This window comes from Magallana gigas, chromosome 5 (genome assembly GCF_963853765.1).
Source record: "Magallana gigas chromosome 5, xbMagGiga1.1, whole genome shotgun sequence".
Lineage (NCBI taxonomy): Eukaryota > Metazoa > Mollusca > Bivalvia > Ostreida > Ostreidae > Magallana > Magallana gigas.
Window position 1 is genome coordinate 51,515,787 of NC_088857.1, and position 20,059 is coordinate 51,535,845.

The window sequence follows — 20,059 nt, forward strand, 5'->3', positions numbered from 1 at the left end:
TCAAACGAAGTAAGTATAAATAAAAAAATAAAATCCAGACATTGTTGTGTAAGTTGAGAAAATATATAAAACACCGCAAGAAGAGGAAAAAATTTATTAATAAGTTTTGAGTTTTCAGAACATTAACTGTATAAAAATCCATTTAATTAAAACAGACAAGAGGTACAAGGCCCAACATAACGAACAAGTCGAATACAAATATTCAAGCCAGTGTTGTTTCAGTGGTTGTTGTATCAACAATATAAAATCAGAATTCTTCTTAGATTAGAGATATTACAAACTACATGTATAATACTGCAGATTTTTTCTCCCCAAAATTTTATCCATACAATGCTCTACAGTCAGTATAGATGTATATTGCTTATAATAAATCTTACTATGTTTGAAAAGCGATAATTTGCAAAATTAATATCTTAAAAGAAACAAATTAGTACTTGATATTATAACAAAACCGTAAATTTGGTTTTATAAACTTAAGTTCACTCATTAATAGCAGAAAAAAAATGAATATTTTTAATTGTTAGTTGAACTGTTATAACATCTCACTCCGTAATGTTTAAGAAAATGAGAATTTGAAGTACATATTTGAAATCTGAAGGCAAATCATACCATTCCTTTAAAACACAAAGAAAAAATAAATTAGGGTCAGTGTTCACTCCTCTGAGTTAGGGCGATTCTAACTTGACCCTTTTGCAATTTAAATTCAGTTTTTATTGTCAGTATTCTTTTTATCATGCAGAATAATTACATAGAATATTGTTTTAAATTATGCACAACGCTTTGCCTGAATTTGGTGAATAATATAAAACATTTTTACACTTAAATTAATTTCTAAATAATTAAAAATTTGATTTAAATTTTAAAGCTTTTTGAATACCAACCTTTTATAACTTTAATACAGTTCGTTCTCAGAATTAAATATTGACAAAAGAAGGGGATAAGTGGTGCACATTTTTAGTAACAGGGCTTTAAGCGTAAATTTTTGCAAAATTTAACAGACGTTTTCTCAATATTTCCACGTTTTTACGCTGATAGTCAATCATACTGTTTATATTGATTTCTATATACAAAACAGTCCCTTTGAAATATGTTTTAAATGTATTATAAGTCGAAAGTTTGCGTAAATCAAAAAATGAAATTAATAGAACTCGATGGTCGCGGCCAATGGCATACTTTGACAATTTGATCTCCTTTAGAAGAAGAACTGTATATAAAAAAATGGAAGCATTTTTACCCAAATTTAAAGGGTAAAATATAAAGGTATTTTCTTAACGAAATAAAAGTTTATCGTTCAAGAAATCAATTCTCTTAATTTTTAGAAGACTCCTTAAATGTTTAGCACAAATAATTTTTCAACTACTGCAGTATTTTAAAGATTTTTTTTCTTTCAAACCTTCCGCATTCTTATTTTTAGGTAGAATTTCTTTAGGAATGTTGTGTAATCATAAAATAATATTTCCCTGCTAAATAAATGAATACAATAATACTAACTCTAAATAATTATGTGCGCAATGAATCTAAACGTGACGAGTGAGATTCCCTTAAGCGAAAAATCTTTATAATGATAGCTCGCTGACGTTGTAAAGGGGGACATTTGGTTAATGTTTTCTGAATATACAAACTTTAGTAATAAAGTCAAACGCTTCTTCTTATTCTGCAGAATTCAAATGCTATGTATTACCGCATGTCCCTTGTATTAAAGTTATATCATCTAAGGCAATGTTGGATGTTTCTTCACCTTTTGTAAACTCAAACAGGATCTGAAAAGGCACCACCACATTCTGTTATGATGTATAGTTGTATACCAACTATTAACATACTAGTTTTACTCGTGTTTGGTTTAAAACATAATCGATATATCACTGTGGTTTAAGTCAGCTCAACTTCACTTACATTTACTTTTTCTTCTTCAGATATATCAATTTCAAGTTCTGTATATCTCCATTCTTTAAACTCCTCACGAAGGAATTTTTTTTGACAAACGATAGAGCCTTCCATAGTTTGTGCAATGACATTAAGGCTCGCGCTTATGCTATTGATTGGAAGATGGTATCGGAACCGAAGGCACCATGTACCAGCCCCTGAAATGATTTAATAAATAATCAGTGTTGTTTAATACAAAAAGCTCGAATAGAACGATTCAAGCGAGGAAAAACAAAATCCATTGCAAAAGTAAAAATATTAATGACATATCAATTAAATATATTTTATTATCTTTTTAGCGCGCCCGAACCGAAGGTTCAAGTAAGCTTTTCTGATTGCTTTTGACTGTCGTCCGTCCGTCTGTTTGTCAGTCTGTCTGCATGTAAACTTTAAATATTTTTTTTTACTTTTCCTCTAGAATAACTGGACCAAATTTAATCAAACATGGTACAAAGCATCCTCATCAGAAAAGGATTTTACATTGTTCAAAGAAAAAAATAATAATGAGCGTAACTTGTACCCTTTTTAAAAGAGAGATGATTATAAAACGGTTAACATTTCAAAATGCAAATATATATAGAAATTGTTTGAATACAGTTTGTGAGATTATTATGCAAACCTTCTAAGAAAGTGTACTAATAGATTCTTAATTGTTAAAACCGTTACCCCTGGACCAAGACTGGGTCCTTAAGACGGGTTGAAAGATGTAATTATATATGAAAAATGTTTTAAAAACCCAACAAATGCAATGTTACGTTTAGTTACAGTATTTAACTGACTGCCGTCATGAGAAAAGGGCCCTTATCTTTTGACGTCACAATGCTCAGAAAACGACGTCAAAGTAGCGGCATTGTAAACGCATGTTTTTTAATTTTCTGTTTCTAATTTTTTTCTGCGTCTGTGTTATTTTTTTTAATAACTAGAGCCTAACCTTGTTTTAATACCGCGTTTAATATTTTTTCAGCCTTAGCTTAGTATTATATGTGGATTTAAAAAAATGCACACAAGTCGATGCTGAGATATCATAAAAATGCTGCTTTTGCATCCGCTATGAAACTTATACACTACATTTTCCATTCCACTGTTTGATGAAAATATGCTCTAATTTGGAAACCACTTTTTTTTTTTTTTTATAAATCATCGTTGGAAATTATAAATCATCGTTGGGAATTCAATACACTTACTCATTGCGTATAATTGAATGCGAGACTGGTGATGATGATGATTTATAAGGTATTATGAGTAAAATCGTACAACTTTAGTTTGCATAAGCAATACATGTATGATTCATAAAAGTAAAAAATAACTACACCGCTTACTCGTCGTTGATAAGAGGGGATAACTTACTCGTCGTTGATAAGAGGGGATAACTTACTCGTCGTTGATAAGAGGGGATAACTTACTCGTCGTTGATAAGAGGGGGATACTTACTCGTCGTTGATAAGAGGGGATAACTTACTCGTCGTTGATAAGTGGGGATAAAGGCCGAGAAATACCGAATCAATGCAGAGCAGGCTTTCTTTTTTTTTGAAATCTAACAGTTATCTGCGCAGTAATTACTGTGAAACAATACAAGTCAAATATTTCAAATCATAAGCACGGGAAACGATTCTACACCTTTTAAATTAGTCGGAAGGAACACGCGCGAGTGAAGCGGCTATGTCTCAAATTAGTGCTACTGCCGACATACAAAATAAATTCTTGCATATTCTATTAATAAAGAATTTGCGATCAAATTTTAAAATTATTTAACGAATTAGAACGCATGTAACTAACGGATATGAAGAGTTTGAGAAATATTTTCACAGTGTAAAAATCTACTGTGATAAATCGATTTGATTTCGTGGAAAAATCTTATTCTTAGTGACATTTTCATGTACTGTGCCTTTAAAGAAACAACACAAAAGTATATACCATCACGAATGAAAACCTTGTTTATTATTCGAGCGCAACATACTTTGTTTTCTTGTGCAATTTAACAACCCAAATCCACATGTTGTGTGTACGTTTTGAGCTATTTTACTTTAAAATCAGTCATAACATGCCTGAAAACTCACCACATTTTCATGTATTTATAGCATTTTTATATGATTATATTCATCTGAAATAAGTTACATAAATGATTCAAAATTCCTTTAACTAAATAGGTTGTAAATGAAGTCTTTATACTATTATACTTTTGATATCAAGTCGATGAAATGGCCGATTTGTAAATAAAAAATTAATGTTTATCGATGAATATAAACACTACATGTGCGACATTTACAATTTATAACATGCATGGCGTACAATTCATCTCTATAGATGATGGTTTCTCATCTTTTCATTTTTATACAAGATACAAATTTCGGTGATGCTGAAGTCAATGTTTATGTGTGTTTGTTACAATGTACAGCAATAAAAAAAAATCCGAGAATCGCGATTTTTTTTAAAACTTCGGACTATTATTCAATTTTTCATTTTTTTAAATTGATAATTAATCACTTGGCCGATTTTTGTATTCAATGAGAGAGAGAGAGAGAGAGAGAGAGAGAGAGAGAGAGAGAGAGAGAGAGAGAGAGAGAGAGAGAGAGAGAGAGAGAGAGAGAGAGAGAGAGGAGAGAGAGAGAGAGAGAGAGAGAGAAATAGAGGTACATTTATTCATTCTTCATCGTGGTAACATCGATAATAATAATATTAAATTTAGTCAGCATGTAAAAATGTTACTTCTCACTACGTCTATCGGCACTGTACTCTCGATTAGTGCAAAAATGGACATAAATAATGCAGAAGTCTTATTGGAAGTTACATGCAATCCTGCATGTTGAAAAAAAATGTGAATGATGCATTGCTTATATATAATTAATTATTTCAACGATTATGGTTTAGAAAAATACAACGGTTCGCGTGAACTTACTAAGCGATTTAATAGTAGTGTAGATTCAGCACTTGGATGGCTTTTGCATTTTGTTGATCTGTTTTATTTGATACACTTAATTACATGTAGGTGTGTACGAGTATATTTAAACGATAAACATAAGCAATAGGTAGCGATCTATACCGAAGAAATTAACGTAACCCGCGTTCTGTAATGTGGCTATCTTTATGGCCCGCATGTATCACCGAAGAAAGCATTTTATTGTTTATATTTACATTTTTCTTTTAATATATTGATGAACTTAATTGGCCATAAAAAGTAAGTAAAAGTCACTGAATTATTGTCAATGTACACCAGTACGTTAGATGAAAGCTGTGGCCAGTGTCTTATATGGGAATTTGAGTTTGGCATCATCATGATTATATCGTGAAATCCGTGATTTTTCTTAGGCTGCTGAAGATTTCGACCGATCGATAAACTGCATGGTTAGAACTGGACCGAGTGGTTTTCAGTCCTGTCTGTTTATATACAGCTGTGAATTACAATCAAGAAATAGAGGGAATCTTACTTAGTTTATGTAGATTTAAATCTATAAATATAAAATGCAATTTTTGTTAAAACCTTTTCTCTCAAATCAACTGTCCACATTTTTGGAGTTGCAACTTTTCAGTGAGACAGTCAAAGCCGATTTATTTTACCGGTAATTTTATAAGAAATAAGTGTTGATAACGTATAAAAGAGAAGAAAAATCAGGAAAATTATTTAACACCACATAACTTCCGAGTTTTAAAAACAAGCTATTGATTTTAAACTTGCGTCAGAACTATAAACTTAAGATACTTAAGAAGTAATATCAGTAAATATGCGTTAAAATTTCCGTGCAAAAGGTTGATCAAAAAGAATATATATTTCTCTTTTTGAAAATAAACTCGTGTATGTAATTTAACATAGCCCCCAAATTGGGGAAACATACGCATCAAATTTAACCATCTTTATCTATGTTTGTTACCTGTTTGCTTATTTAGCTTAAATAACTTTGAGGTATTTAAAGGTTGAGGAGAAATTTGATTTTTGTTTCTTTAATATCCTTTATCTATCTATATTATGTTCGGGGGGGGGGGGGGGAGGGGGGTATTGCATGTGGATTAATCGGAAGTGTAACTGGATTGTTGCAGAACTTTAACTATATCTGGATGATCAAAAAGCTTTGTTATCTTTTCAAAATTGTAAGAAATCTAGAACTACAGAAAATTATTAATTAATTCTACTTCAAACAATTAAAGACGATGAAAGGAAGTTGAAAGAAAAAAATTGATGCAAAACAAAATTTGACGTTCGTGACGTCGTGACGTTTTCGACTAGCTACGTCAAAATCGTGTAAACATCTCTTACTAAAAATGTCATAAAATGCTTAAAACACACGAGATCTTGGATATCTTTGTATATTTGTGTTCAGAAAGAGTTCACTAATCGGAATTGTCAAAAAAGTGAATTTGTGAAATTTTGACCTTAAGGGCCCTTTTCTCGTGACGGCAGTCAACTATATATTAGCATCCTCGTATTTTTTTATCCTCATACATATATCAGGATCACAGTGACCTTCTTTCACTTTATATAATTATTCAGTGTTCATTTTACAATTTTGTTATCTATAATAAGTTGAGTCGTAGGATAATAAGATTTGCCAGTCAATGCGTGTTAGATCTTAAGATATACAAATGTAGGCTTCTTTTTATATGATGTTTAGCATAGTGTCAAATCTAGGAATGTTAGAGAGTTTTAAGTTTCATATTTAAATATTTAGAAATAAATTGATACAATAACTCTTGTTAAGGTGAATGATGAGGCACATTGGCCAATTGTTTTCAAATGATTGTTTAAAACTGGAAAGCTTGTTATGTTGAAATCGACGTCTGTAATATATTGTGCAATATTTCTAAAAATTCAGAATCATTTTACTTTTGTGTGTCTGGTAAAATGAATAAACTTTTGCAATATTCTTCAATGATAAATTTAATGTGTTGAGATCATTAAAGGAAATCATTCCATATACTCTCAATTTTCTAAAACGCTAAATTGGTCTTTGTTACAAAACCTCAATTGGCAAAGTAGTCATTTAAGTTACAGAATAATTCCAGATTACAAAACATGGCAGTAACTTTTAAACTTCGAAAAATTTATGCGACGTCAACTGCTAACGAGTCTTTAATGTATTTAATAATCAATAAGACGACATGATTGCTACGAACGTTTTTTTTGTATTTTCTTGATATTTCTGCAAGCACTGAATTGAAAACAATTAGGGAACAAATTTACCACTTATAATGACGTTTGAATGGAGAGTTGCTTTTTCCCCTTGTAGAGGAGAATTTTCATTGTCGTTAACGAATGCGAAAAAAGATCCTTGATAAGCCTTCTCAGGTCCGTACGTTGTCTTATTCTGCAATGAAACAGAAACGGTTAGTTTGTATCCATATAGAAATCAATACAAGCAATGCAATGAAATACAGACTTTTGTTATTGTCCAATCAAAATCATCTTCCAGAGTTTGAGAAAGGAAGCATGGATCCCCGGGTTCAAATGTACAGGAGAAAAAAGTACCTACAAAAAACCATGAAAAACGTGTTATTATCTTATGTCTATGTACTTTACTGTGTGTTCTTTTCACCGAGATCTGTACTCACTACAAGCTGCTTCTATTTCTTTATCTGTTTGGCAGTCCGTCTCCATGTAAAGTAGATTTTTGACAATACACTGCGTGGTCACACAAGAGGTGAATTTAGTCTTGCTTCTCAAGAAAATCCTCCTTTCGAAAAACTCATTCTCAACTATAATCATATAAAATTATACCTATTCTTTCTATTAATCTCAGTACAAAAATAAACATGAAATTTACTTTCTTTACCGGTGACGTAAACGTTAGTGACGTTTTTCCCGCCACAATAAGTGCCTTCACAAGTTATGTTACACAATGCGGGATCCACTGGTTCTCCTAGGGAAGACAAATCCCCCAAACATGAACATTTTGTATCCTGAAGTTGAACAAAATCATTAATTAAGGGATTTACTTTTAAAATACATAACTTCTAAACATAATAGTTCAATATTTATCAAAACATTTTCTTAGAAAATTAAAAAATGAAATATCAAGATCTTAGTGATTATAAAATTTAGGAGCAAAAAAGGCGATTTACCATAATAGCAAAAGCTGAGGTGTTGAAACACTGATATTGGCAACCAATTATAGATGTGACGTTTAAATCATGGGATTTTATTGTTTTCTGTTCAAAGCAACCTACATATCAATCATAATAATTTTATTATTGAATTGATAAAGCAAAATAATCAATTTTAATAATTTGAAATCAACTTCATCTTAAAAATCATTTTAATGACAATGATGCAGTTTTAAGCATTAAAAACTTATGTAAAGAACAGCGAAAAACTATAAATTTGGAAATATAAAAAAAATAAGCATTACTTGCGTTTAGATCCAAGTTATTTATTCATGTGTGTTAATCTGTAAGCATTTGCCTCACTTTACTATTACATGTAACTTTACTATTTCTTAAATGGACATGGTTAACTGAGCTTAAGATTATCAATTTTTGTTTTTTACTTTATTGTCTATAATACATTACTTGTTTCTTTCTGAGTTTATATTCTTTCAAACGCATAAAAACTTATCTTTTTTTTTTAAAAAGGGCAAGATGTTTCTCGATCTATCAAAAATTACTTGTAACTACAGTACACACACATAATATGGTTGACATTGCTTTGATTCATTTTATATTATAAATGCTTTTCACTAAACATTTGTATAATGGCAGAAAGTTTACGACGTACATTATATAGCTTGATCAAAAAACACAAACGTAGCATTTGATATCCTTAGAAGCCTTATATGATCATTTAAGGAATGGTCGTAAAGAACGTAATATATGTGTGTTTGTTGCTATTCGTTTAAAACTTTTTTTTATACTAAATTATTGATAAGACAGACTGGAACATTAACGAAGAAAAATGAACATAACTTATAAAATCACATTTAATTGAACGCTTTCTCTATTCTACAGCTTAGTTTCATATTACATAGAAAACATATAGGCATAGAACACATATTCGCAAATGTAAATATGCACAATTGCTTATTTTATATGTTTTGTTTTTACGCGCTGTGGTATTGAACACGCAATTTGTGGTTTAGACAACATGCACACAGATCATACTTAAATGTAATTAAATTACGATGACAGTAAAATCCACACGTTTTGCAACAAGTTTAATAAATAGAGAATAATACATGGCAAAATCTGTATCATATCCCATATCAAGCTGAGATTCCAATGTCAGCCCAAGGGCTCAATTAAGGCCAGAGGGCTGATATTGGCCGGTGGTTGATATGGAGTATGATACAGAATTTGACATGAATTGCTTTTTTTATTATGTATTTGAATTTAGAAAGCTATGATTTGTTTTCACGTGGAAAAACTTAGCATACTCGCACATTTACTTTATTCGTATTTAGAAGCTCATATGTTTTGTGAAGTCATGTAAATGTTCATATCGTGACATAAAGTTTTTGACTGAAATTAAGGGTGATGATACTAAGGGTGTGATAAAGGCCTGTGCCTTTGACTAATAAACCACGTTTTTGCATATTAAAGGACCTGATGATCATGGGCAACTTAAACAATACCAATCGCCTTTTAATATAAGAGCCTTAAAGAACAAATTGATAAAAAAAATGTTCGAAATTTAAAAAGTTAAGATATTTGATACATCTCTTTTTAAAACAATTATTTATTGGCCGAACAAATTGGTTTTAAAAAGGTCAAGTAGATCTTATGGTTATTTATGACCACCTTCGCTCTTTAATTTCAAATTAAAATTTATGTAGTTACATCTTTACCAACTAAAGACATATAAGGAGTTGCATATATTATTGAACTCGTCCATAAATCTCCCTCAATATCAGGACATTGTTGTTCAACCGCCATATTGTTAAGGTCGTACAACTCTGCATCTCTCTCTTTACAGAATTCATCGGCATCCAACAATGTCATTTTCTTCGTCACATATTCATAAAGTAAGGCTGCGAAAATAAAGTTTGAAAACGATATGGTATAACTTTATTCAACAAAACAACAAGAGCAAAGAAAACAATAAAGTAAACACAATGTTCTAATTCACCTTTCCATACTAGATTATAGAATGCCTTGTGTTGCTTAAGTAATTAAATCAGCCATATACTGTTGATACGTCTTTATCGTATGATGTCGATTTCTTAATTTCTGTATTTTATCTTTTTTACTTTAGAATAATTCCTACGATTTCATGTAATGAGAGTTCTTGACTAAATGATGATATTTTTCATTTCGTTATCAATCTTTGACCTGCATCTTCATATACTGATACATTTTCACCATATAATTGTTTTTCAACTATATACAAAAATACTTTATCATTTAATATCATTGACTATATCTAATGATATTTTATTATTTGCTGACATTGTGGTCTTTTTTGCTGATCAACTTATAATTAATTTAAAAAATTCTAACAAGCACACCAAGTGCTCATTTAACATTTATAGGAAATATGGAAACAGTTTACTCAAACTATGGAATGTAAATGAGGAAAATTAATTTGATCAAGATACTGCATTGCAATCAGGCAAATTTATCAATAAGTGTTTGGAAAACTGGGACATTTAAATAAGACATGTAGTATTTAAATGTTCGCTTTCCCTTCACCATCTTCTCTGCTTCTAGATATTTATAACTATTTTCTATGTTGAAGATAATCATACAAAAAATGTCGATTATAAATCTTCGTAAGAGAAATGTGTTCATTCCAATCAATTTATTTTGATAAAAAGGGGTTATCTGAAAATTGAAACTATCTCCATGTTGTCTTACATTAGTTTTAAGTGTTTTTGCTGATACATTTAATAATATAGGTATTACGTGTTTTCATGATCATTTTATGGAAATACGCGTTGGAAACGGGAACGTGGGTTAGATTAGTACACAAAATAAACAAAAAGCAAAATATACATAAAGTAATTTATAACGTCGTAATAAAATAAACCAAGATTCGTGTGCTAATGATTGAATCAGGAAGTATCTGTTCAGCAGGTAAAGTAAAACTGATTTTAATGCCCAACAGGTATACGATTCATATTTGGGTTCATATTTCAAATGAATTCCTTGTTAAGTGTTTTTAGCATATGACGCACAAGCGATGTACAAGAAAATGAATAGTCGAGATTTAATATATATATTTATTGTAGTCATGCTGTAGTATATTCATTGAGTTCCCAAAAAAGATTTAGATTGACCTAATCGGTGTATCATATGAACAGAAAATGATACAAAACTAAGTCTTAAGTTAAACATTTCTTTATTAACAACTTATTGATTTCTGCAGGAAAAAAATGATTGAAAAGTGTTGTTTAACATTGTGTATAATGTGACGTGTTTACTTTAAGTTTTGAAAGACGTGCAGACAAGAATGATAAAACTTTTTAAAAAGTATTTTACTCATCCCTTTTACATATAAGCAATGTCTGATTACTCGTCTACGTTTACACCGTCTTGTCAACGTAGAGAAAATACTTGTAAATTTTGATATCATAATTAACACACGTATGAGATGACACAAGAGGGGGAGAAATGGACGGCCCATTGAAGCATTAAGAATCAGTGCATCAGTATTTCAGACGATTTTTAAAACTATAATAAAGAAGTTTGCTCCATAAAATCATAAAATAAAATTGTATATTAACTTTAATAATTACATTAATACTTTAGAAAAGATACACTACAAATTTAATCTACCACACATCGTTGAATAACTTCCCTTCGATCATATAAAGGGCTTTCATGCAAAGTGTTTAAAACTATTGTAAAAACATTTTAAATTGAATCTGCTGCAAACTTACCTGTGGCAAGTTGAAGAGTTAAGATGCTCACAGCCATAACGCATGTCACAAATACTTTCATTTTGTTGGTGTCCAATGAAGGACAAGATTCACATGAAAAAGTTTAAATTCTTATTAACAATTTTATTTTGATGAATCGTTGTATGTCACAGTTAAGACTGTTCCTAATCTCCTTCCCTGTTTCATATGAGTAATATGAGTAAGTGTTTATATTTGAATATTGTTATAAAACAGCTTGCACTTGTGAATCTTCCGGCCGATTACAGTTCAGGAAGTAGTCGTACTCATTTGTGTTAAGGAAACTTTAAGTTGCGTTCCTGTTTGAATGTCAAAGGCTTTACTTATGTTTAATTATATTATATATTGAAAATAACCACGGACATAATATGTTTCTCATACAAATGTGTCTTTAAAGATTTCCAGCGTTTATGATGAACCATTCGGTTACTAAAACTCAGTGGAAGGTAACTGTAGGAAATAGGATAATTTTCAAGCAAATCAAAATGATATTGAATACCCCAGTTGTTCAAATGATTTTTTCATGTTCTTATGGTCATTTTCAGCTCCTTTTCTAATGCGTGGCCCACTTAAAAAGTTAGTAATCACTACGGCCAGCCCATTCCATGTCCATCTGGGTCAAAATATATGTCTTCTTTTTCCGAATCCATTTCCTTGAACAGAGCGGAATATAAACTTTAAGGTAATTTTTTTTTATCCTGAAAAGATCTTTTTATTAGAAATGTTGAGTAGGAAATAAGCAAAAAATTGGTATTTAACTGTTGAATAGCAAAAAATAATGTGTAAGCTTCTTGGTGAATTTACGTACAAAATTTACCTTATGACAAAACTATATGTATAATTGTTATAATTGTTGTGTAGTAGATGTCGTCTTTAGTCAGGCTGGAACTAAACTTTCGGTTGATTCGAAATCAACGCGATTATGATCAATCATTGACATTTCTGACAATTCAAATACTGGTAACCAATTACGTTGTGTATTAAATTAGACGTTATTGTTGCCATGTTTTCAATATAATTTCTATCTGATGCATGACCGTGCCCAAACATTGCTTTCTTGCAATGGTATAATTCAATTAAAAGGTATGATAATATATAAATAGTGCCTGTTTGGGAGGGTAACAGTTGAAATTGACACCCCGAGAAAACCATTGTCAACCGACGCGAAGCGGAGGTTGACAATGGTTTTCGAGGGGTGTCAATTTCAACTGTTATCCTCCCAAACAGGCACTATTTATTTTGTTATACTGAATGTCTTTTTTAAAATTTTTAAGAAAATTTTACTGCTTTTATATAGGAATAACGTGAATTCTACAGCGAACCGTACGCGCATAATGTTCGCGCATGTAATATTTTTTAATGTTACCCGTTGCCAAGTGCGTTGCTAACGCTGAGGGTAATAGTAAATATTATTAACTGCGTCTTAACCAATCAGATTTCAGTATTTAACATGAAAGTATAACAATAAAAAATGTTACATGCGCGAAAATTATGCGCGTACGGTTCGCTGTAGAATTCACGTTATTCCTATATAAAAGCAGTAAAATTTTCTTAAAAATTTAAAAAAAGACATTCAGTATAACAAAATAAATAGTGCCTGTTTGGGAGGATAACAGTTGAAATTGACACCCCTCGAAAACCATTGTCAACCTCCGCTTCGCGTCGGTTGACAATGGTTTTCTCGGTGTGTCAATTTCAACTGTTACACTCCCAAACAGGCACTATTTATATATTATTAACTGCGTCTTAACCAATCAGATTTCAGTATTTAACATGAAAGTATAACAACAAAGATTACCAACGCAATACGGGTCTCACTCAGTGGAAGTGCTTTTATTGTTTGGCAGCATCATTGTCAAATTCAAACACCTTGTTTTATTTTTAGATAATTTAAATATAAGACAAATCAGAGCAAAAGTACAAAGAATTAGAAATGTTTGCTTATTGCTAGTGTAATATCAACCGCCCAACTAAGTAAGGGAATACTGAAGGCTAGTCCATGTTACCTACATGAAGCAACGATAGGGTTGCCTGTATGTTGGTCCCAGTTATTCAATCATACCAGGTGGTCTTTAGGAGATTGACAAAAGGAGCAAGCATCACCATGTGAATCCTTCTATGCTTATACACAGGGTTAAACGTGGGTCCCTTAAACTGGTGTCCTTCACAGTTCCTCACAACATTTATTATACTACATGCGATTTTATTTAGCATACCTGTTGTACTGGTTATTTTTTTTTTATGTCTGCTCTTTGATCCAAAAATGGTATGGATGTACAAGTCTTCTTTATCTTATTATTTCTACCTATCATAGCTATAATGGTGTCCTTCTAAGGAGGTTTTATATCAATATTTGTAAAGATAAATTCATTCACTTAAATAGTTGTCTACTAAATAGCTCTTAGTTGATAGAACAATCTCGCCAGAAGGCGGTCCGTTATTTGATATACATTTAAATATTGTAACTGCGTTTCTGCGGGATAGCTTTTTGTTTACAGAATTATTACTATGCTTATTTTCATGAATTACCAGTAAAGTAAATTTGCATGAAGAAATATGATTTATGCCTTTTAAAAAATATTACATTTTTTTTGTTTTGCTCGTAAATGTAAATTAGGTCATAGACTGTCGTGTTCGGTGCGTTTTTATCGAGACTATAATCTATTCGGGAAATTTCGGATTCTTTCATTCTTTTCAAAACAATGTATCGGGATCGACGGGACATAAAGACCCGAATGACATGAAATTATATAACTGATATTACTTCATACTATGGCAATAATCATACAATTACCGTTAGAAATGATTACAGTAACGAACTCGATTTTTATTAATAGTAGTAAAATGTTAAACTTCAAAACGTGTTACTGAAAATATATTAAAATCTACCATAGAAATTAGTACAACCAACTCGTTATTTTCTTCTTTGTGATGTTTTTTATGTAAACAACCAATGATGATTCATACAATAATAATGTTTTTGCGGCCCATTTGACGCTTGCGTCAATATGATTTCTTGTTTTGTATTAGAAATACCAATTTTTCAGTGACAAACAAAGATTGCATGATATATATTTTATTGTAAAGGAATACATAAATTTATGTGAAGATTACAAAAGTGTATACCACAAACACATTGTTTTCCATAATTGAACATAAGCTACGCATTTTTTCGCTTTTCCAAGAATCAGGTGTTCAGGTTACTGAAAAAGAATAGACGAATTACAAATGACCAAAATAATCATATCAATTTAAGTTTTGACTTCAATTTACTTAACGGATGCCTTTTACTTTGAATTACATCTACATTTGGTTGTCAGGTAATATCTTTTTTAAATTTATTGCTTAAATAGTTTGATTTGGTCGAAAAGAAATCTTAAAGAAAAATAGACATAGTAATGTCAAGAGCCTAAATATTGTGGCGTACGTTTACTTTTCAAAATTAAAACTGCTAAATTTTGGTGTCTGAGTTGTGGACAATGGTTCACATGGTTTTTACATGAAGATTGATTTGAAAAAGTATATCCAATGCTAAAGGCATCCTGCTCGACAAGTTTATTGGTTATAACTACATGCCTCTCGCATGAAATTATTTAGATCAATTCATCAAGTTGGCTCAACACACCAATGCATTATTTGATGAGTTGGTGTGTAAAGAATAATTTTTTAAAATAATGATTATACAACAATGACATTAATATCGGCTTCCTATAATTTTATATGATTTTTTTTTTCGTATTTTCAATAGAAATCGGAAACATCGTTTTTACTGCGAACAGTACATCTTAGAGCTTAAAATTTGGTATCAATTAATGCAAAATACAATTATCTATAATTACATGTCAAAAATGGCCAAATCAACTTTATAATATTTTTATTAAAAAAGTATGAAAATGAAAAACAAGAACTGTAGATATTCTTTAAACCTATGGATAAAAACTACAAATAAACTAGCACTTGCATTGAACAATTGCTATATAATCATTTTTCAAAAAATAAATAGAAATGAAATGGTAAAATTAAAGAAAAATTGAAAAATGTTAAATTTGAACCGATCCCCGTGGTAATTAAACTGATCCCAAACTAAATCATATCAAGTTAGAATGTATAATTGATAAATATATTAATATTATCTATTAGCGCGCAATCTTGCAAATTAATATTTTACACATTATTTTGATAAAATGTTAATATGTTAAACCATATATTTTGCGTATAGTTGTATATATTAGGTGTTTTCCTTAATTGCTTTCTTAATCTATTCTTTTAAATAAAAAAAATATACGGCATGGCTTGACATTTAGAAGAGCGGACAGGGATAAAAACTCTAAACTTTAATTGATGTGATATACATGTATGTCGCCTTAATTCGTTCTGTTGCAGTAAAAAACCCCTCTTTTATTGTAATTCAAACTATTGGGTAAGTATTTAGTGCGTCATATCTCTAAATCTTGTTTTTAAGGACAAATTATAAATTTTATCACTGTTCCAAATAGGAATTTCAGATAAAAGGTGTCTTCAAAAATATTGGTGGGGGGGGGGGGGTTCCCCCTTAATTAAACTTCCCCGTTTTATGCATAAATCAATTTGTTCGTTGTCTACAAATTAATGTTTAAGTTTACCACCGATCGGTCGTTGCATGAAAAATTTAAAAATTTGAAATTTAAAAAGAGTTAGTGTATGCATATATCTATTTGCATACTTTAAACCGAAGTTGTCATATCCAATGTAACTACCTGATGGCTAACTCGCCCAATACTTTCCGCTGTGACGTTAATTAGTCAAACTGCGTTCTTGGTTACCCCGTTCTGGAACGGTTTTTCTATCAAAACTAAAATTTCTTTAAGTTAATTCATTTTATTTATTAAATTCTTAAACTAGAGAACTCGTCCACTTTTTGCCATGACGTTATTTAAACAACCCGCGTCCCTGGTTACACCGTTTTGGAAAGTTCCATCCCATTCTCTAACTAGAGATCAAATCTAAAATCGCGCTTTCAAGAAACAAATTGGCTCATTTTATTTAATAAGCATTTGTGAAATCTTAACTTCTATGTATACTTTACATAAGTAACCAGTAAATATATTTCTTCTTCACGAAATCATTTAAGATTATTTGATTGCAGTATATATTTTGATGCAACAACCCCTGATTTGGATCCGCCAAAGCGTGTCCACCACTTTACTCTCATTAATTCTTTTTTCGGGCTTGTTTATCGAAAATTTAAGTAGTTTTTTGATTAATTTCACAATAATTACTTATCACTTAAATTCAATTAAAGCTAATGAAATCGTCTCACACGTGTTTGAATACCAAAGGTGTTGGCAGTTACTCTGCTGCAGACATTTTGTAGTTTATATATATACAAAATGTCTTAATTTATAACTTAAGATAATTTTCATAACAACAACCTTTTTATATTTTATGTAACGCTTTATGTAAGAAAATATGAAATTTAAGGCAGTTTTAAACATTTACTCATAAACTAAAAAATGAAGAATATAAATTTTTCAGAATTCAAAATTTAATATTTCTATTTCTCGGCTTCTATAGGGACAAATGTTAATTTTTAATTATTCAAAACGATCTTCTAACTTAATTAAACAATTGCCAATATATCAGATAGCTTACATTAGTAACAAAACTTTTGTCTATGGCTTCAAAGTAGATGGGTTTTGGCCTTCATTGTCATATCAATGGTTATTCTCCTTTTTGTGATTTGACCAAACTTACCACATAGACCATCTGTAAGCTGTACGTTATCAATTGCAATGTCGCCCTTGTAACTGGATCCTCGGGTACCAATGAACGTTATCTGAAAATACAATTTAAAAAAATCAGTCATACTTGTTATTCTTATGGTTATATCCTGTTAATTGCACAATCTTTAAATAGAAGCAGCAATTGCAAGTTACTGGACTGAATAAAAAATTTGAATAGATATAACTATGAATTAATCATTTCAAGCCAATGAATTGTATTAATAACCTTGAATAGTAAACTTTTTAAATACAGTTTGCTTAAATTTTAAACTTGTCATTTAAATTCATCAATATGTTCGTTGCAATTAATTTGATCATGGATAAGAAAAAAAATTGAAAAAAATTTAGCGCGGTTTACAAATTTGTTGTTTATAATTTGTACTTCAAGGGAGCCTCCCCTCTACTAAAGGCTAGTAGAACAATTTTGAGACAATATTGTTAAGTGATTTTTGTTTTAATTCATACAATATGAAAAGCAAACAATTATTTTTTCATATGTTAAAAAGTATATCTTGAAAAACGAAATTAATGTATACATAAATTAGTCGTTACGAAGATACAGTTTTGAATTAAAATCCTGAACGTTATATTGTCTATGAATATCCCACCTTTGAAACATCTGAATTTCCTGGACACTTATGTAGAATAAGTTTGGCTTTGTTCCACTGATTTCCTTTGTCACCACTTTCATAAAAGTAAATCATGTCGTCAAAACTCACTTCCAGAGTGCCAGTGCTTGCTCCATACATGTGGTAATCAAATGTCAAGCATATTGGGGAATCTAAATAAAAATCAAATCGGTGTTTATAACAAGAAGCCCATGGGGCCACATCGCTCACCTGAGCAACAATGACTTTATAATGGCGTTCAAAGGATATTATGCCATATGGCTCCTCGGTAGAATAAAAAGAAAATACATAAAGTATCCTAATTTACATTTAATTTTGCATACACTCAATCTTTGACATTGTACCTTTATGAAATACCATTTTTACCGAAAATAAGACGATCCTATGCAAGATATGAAACTAAATTTTTGGTAGGGGTACACTGTTTACTTCCAATTCCCTTTATTTTACTTCTGACCACCAGTGATTGATATATATATATGCAGTTAGGTATATTTTCTTCTTCAACTACTTACTAGGTATTGTATTTATTTTAACGCATTCCTATATGTGAGCGAAGAAAATTGTACCTCAGTTAGTCAAATTAAAAACATCCTAAAATTTTGTTTGTATTTCCAATTATAAACGATTGTTGTTACCTTGCGTGAACTCGTGTGACCTTTTATAACCTTACTCACTTGATCAACGGATGGATTCGAATGAAAAATGTTGTCATGTGATATGTGCAAACAAAAGCTATTATAATCAATGTATTGACAGGCATATTACTCTATTTTACGATGGCCCACCCATTATTTTCATCTTTATTAAAAAACAAATGGCTACAAACCAAGATGATTTTCCGCTGTAAAATTTTCTTAAGAATAGCGATCGATAATGCATTTAATCCCATAACAGTAATGTGTCAGAACTATGGAGACTGTTTTAAAGACAACGTTTTTATTTACTTTTGTCTGGAAAACTATCAAAATTGATGTAAATTTCATATAATTAATCGTAGAAGGGGACCCCAGAAAGTAGTTAGAGCATATCCATCGTCATTGTGGAAATAGAATACACACAAAACCGTGGCTTGCGACGATGCAGGATATTATCATCCTTTAATTTTCCTTTACAAGCATTTCACGTTTAGCGAGACATTTCTGATGATCAACCAAAATTGCAGCGTCAATCGTAAAATTATACATGTAAGCAAGGTACAGAGCTCACAATTCTTCTAGGTTTGAGTCATTGTTTGTTTACAAGAGTTTTTTTTTTTACATTTAACTAAAGTTTTTTAAAATTTGGTTTTTCCTTTTTAGCATTTAAAATGTAAATGAACAAAAGCATCGCCTCAGCTCTGTGTGCAAACATAGAATTGTAAGCAAAGCTCTGAATCTTGCTTATAGTTTGAATCTTAACACTCAAATATAGTCAGTAGATATAAAATTGCAAACAATTAAAACAGAAGAAACATGCACTAAAACAAAGAAGGAGCACAATTTATTTTTCAAAATAAATCATATATATACCTACATATTTCTGTCAGCGATATTAAACTCCGTTAAAAATGAATAGACTAGAGACAATGCTGAGCATCTTAACAAAACATTGCATTAATCAACCATTACGCAAAGATCATACCGAATTTTCGATTAAATGAATTATTTATGTATGTTTTTAATGCATCAGATTTTGCTTATTTTGCGTAGGTTACCAGTCAACTGTCTGACTTACCGAAGTCTATGTTTGACTTGATACGTAAAAATTACAAAATACAGGCAATAGTTCTCCAGGTTACAAAGCATAGTTATTGAAAATGAAACGTAAATCAAAACAAGATAACATTACCGTCAAAAGTGAAAACTGTCATTGCATTGAATTATTGAACCCCAATTAACTTCACAAAATCGGCACCAGTGTATCTGGCATGTTTCTAAGATTC

The 20,059-nt window shown here is 30.7% G+C and overlaps 2 protein-coding genes across 4 annotated transcripts in view; both read right to left on the bottom strand.

The window, feature by feature from the left end:
- Positions 1-11,912, bottom strand: part of LOC105320585 (uncharacterized) — a 34,005-nt gene extending 22,093 nt beyond the window's left edge. The window contains exons 1-9 of one of the 2 annotated variants that reach the window (XM_011418571.4): positions 11,727-11,912; positions 9,693-9,875; positions 7,975-8,075; positions 7,686-7,812; positions 7,465-7,608; positions 7,293-7,381; positions 7,097-7,220; positions 1,894-2,081; positions 1,682-1,760 (exon numbers count right to left, since the gene is read on the bottom strand). In XM_011418571.4, the coding sequence (XP_011416873.3) occupies positions 1,682-1,760; positions 1,894-2,081; positions 7,097-7,220; positions 7,293-7,381; positions 7,465-7,608; positions 7,686-7,812; positions 7,975-8,075; positions 9,693-9,875; positions 11,727-11,787 (1,096 nt within the window). In that variant the 5' untranslated portion in view covers positions 11,788-11,912. The remainder of the gene's footprint in view (positions 1-1,681; positions 1,761-1,893; positions 2,082-7,096; positions 7,221-7,292; positions 7,382-7,464; positions 7,609-7,685; positions 7,813-7,974; positions 8,076-9,692; positions 9,876-11,726) is intronic. The other variant, XM_066086280.1, reaches the window with a different exon arrangement.
- Positions 11,913-14,810: 2,898 nt separating this feature from the next.
- LOC105320584 (MAM and LDL-receptor class A domain-containing protein 1) overlaps positions 14,811-20,059 on the bottom strand; it is a 55,835-nt gene continuing 50,586 nt past the window's right edge. For both annotated transcript variants that reach the window (XM_066086292.1, XM_066086290.1), the window contains 3 exons: positions 18,115-18,287; positions 17,478-17,559; positions 14,811-14,947 (listed from right to left, as the gene is read on the bottom strand). In XM_066086292.1, the coding sequence (XP_065942364.1) occupies positions 14,940-14,947; positions 17,478-17,559; positions 18,115-18,287 (263 nt within the window). In that variant the 3' untranslated portion in view covers positions 14,811-14,939. The remainder of the gene's footprint in view (positions 14,948-17,477; positions 17,560-18,114; positions 18,288-20,059) is intronic.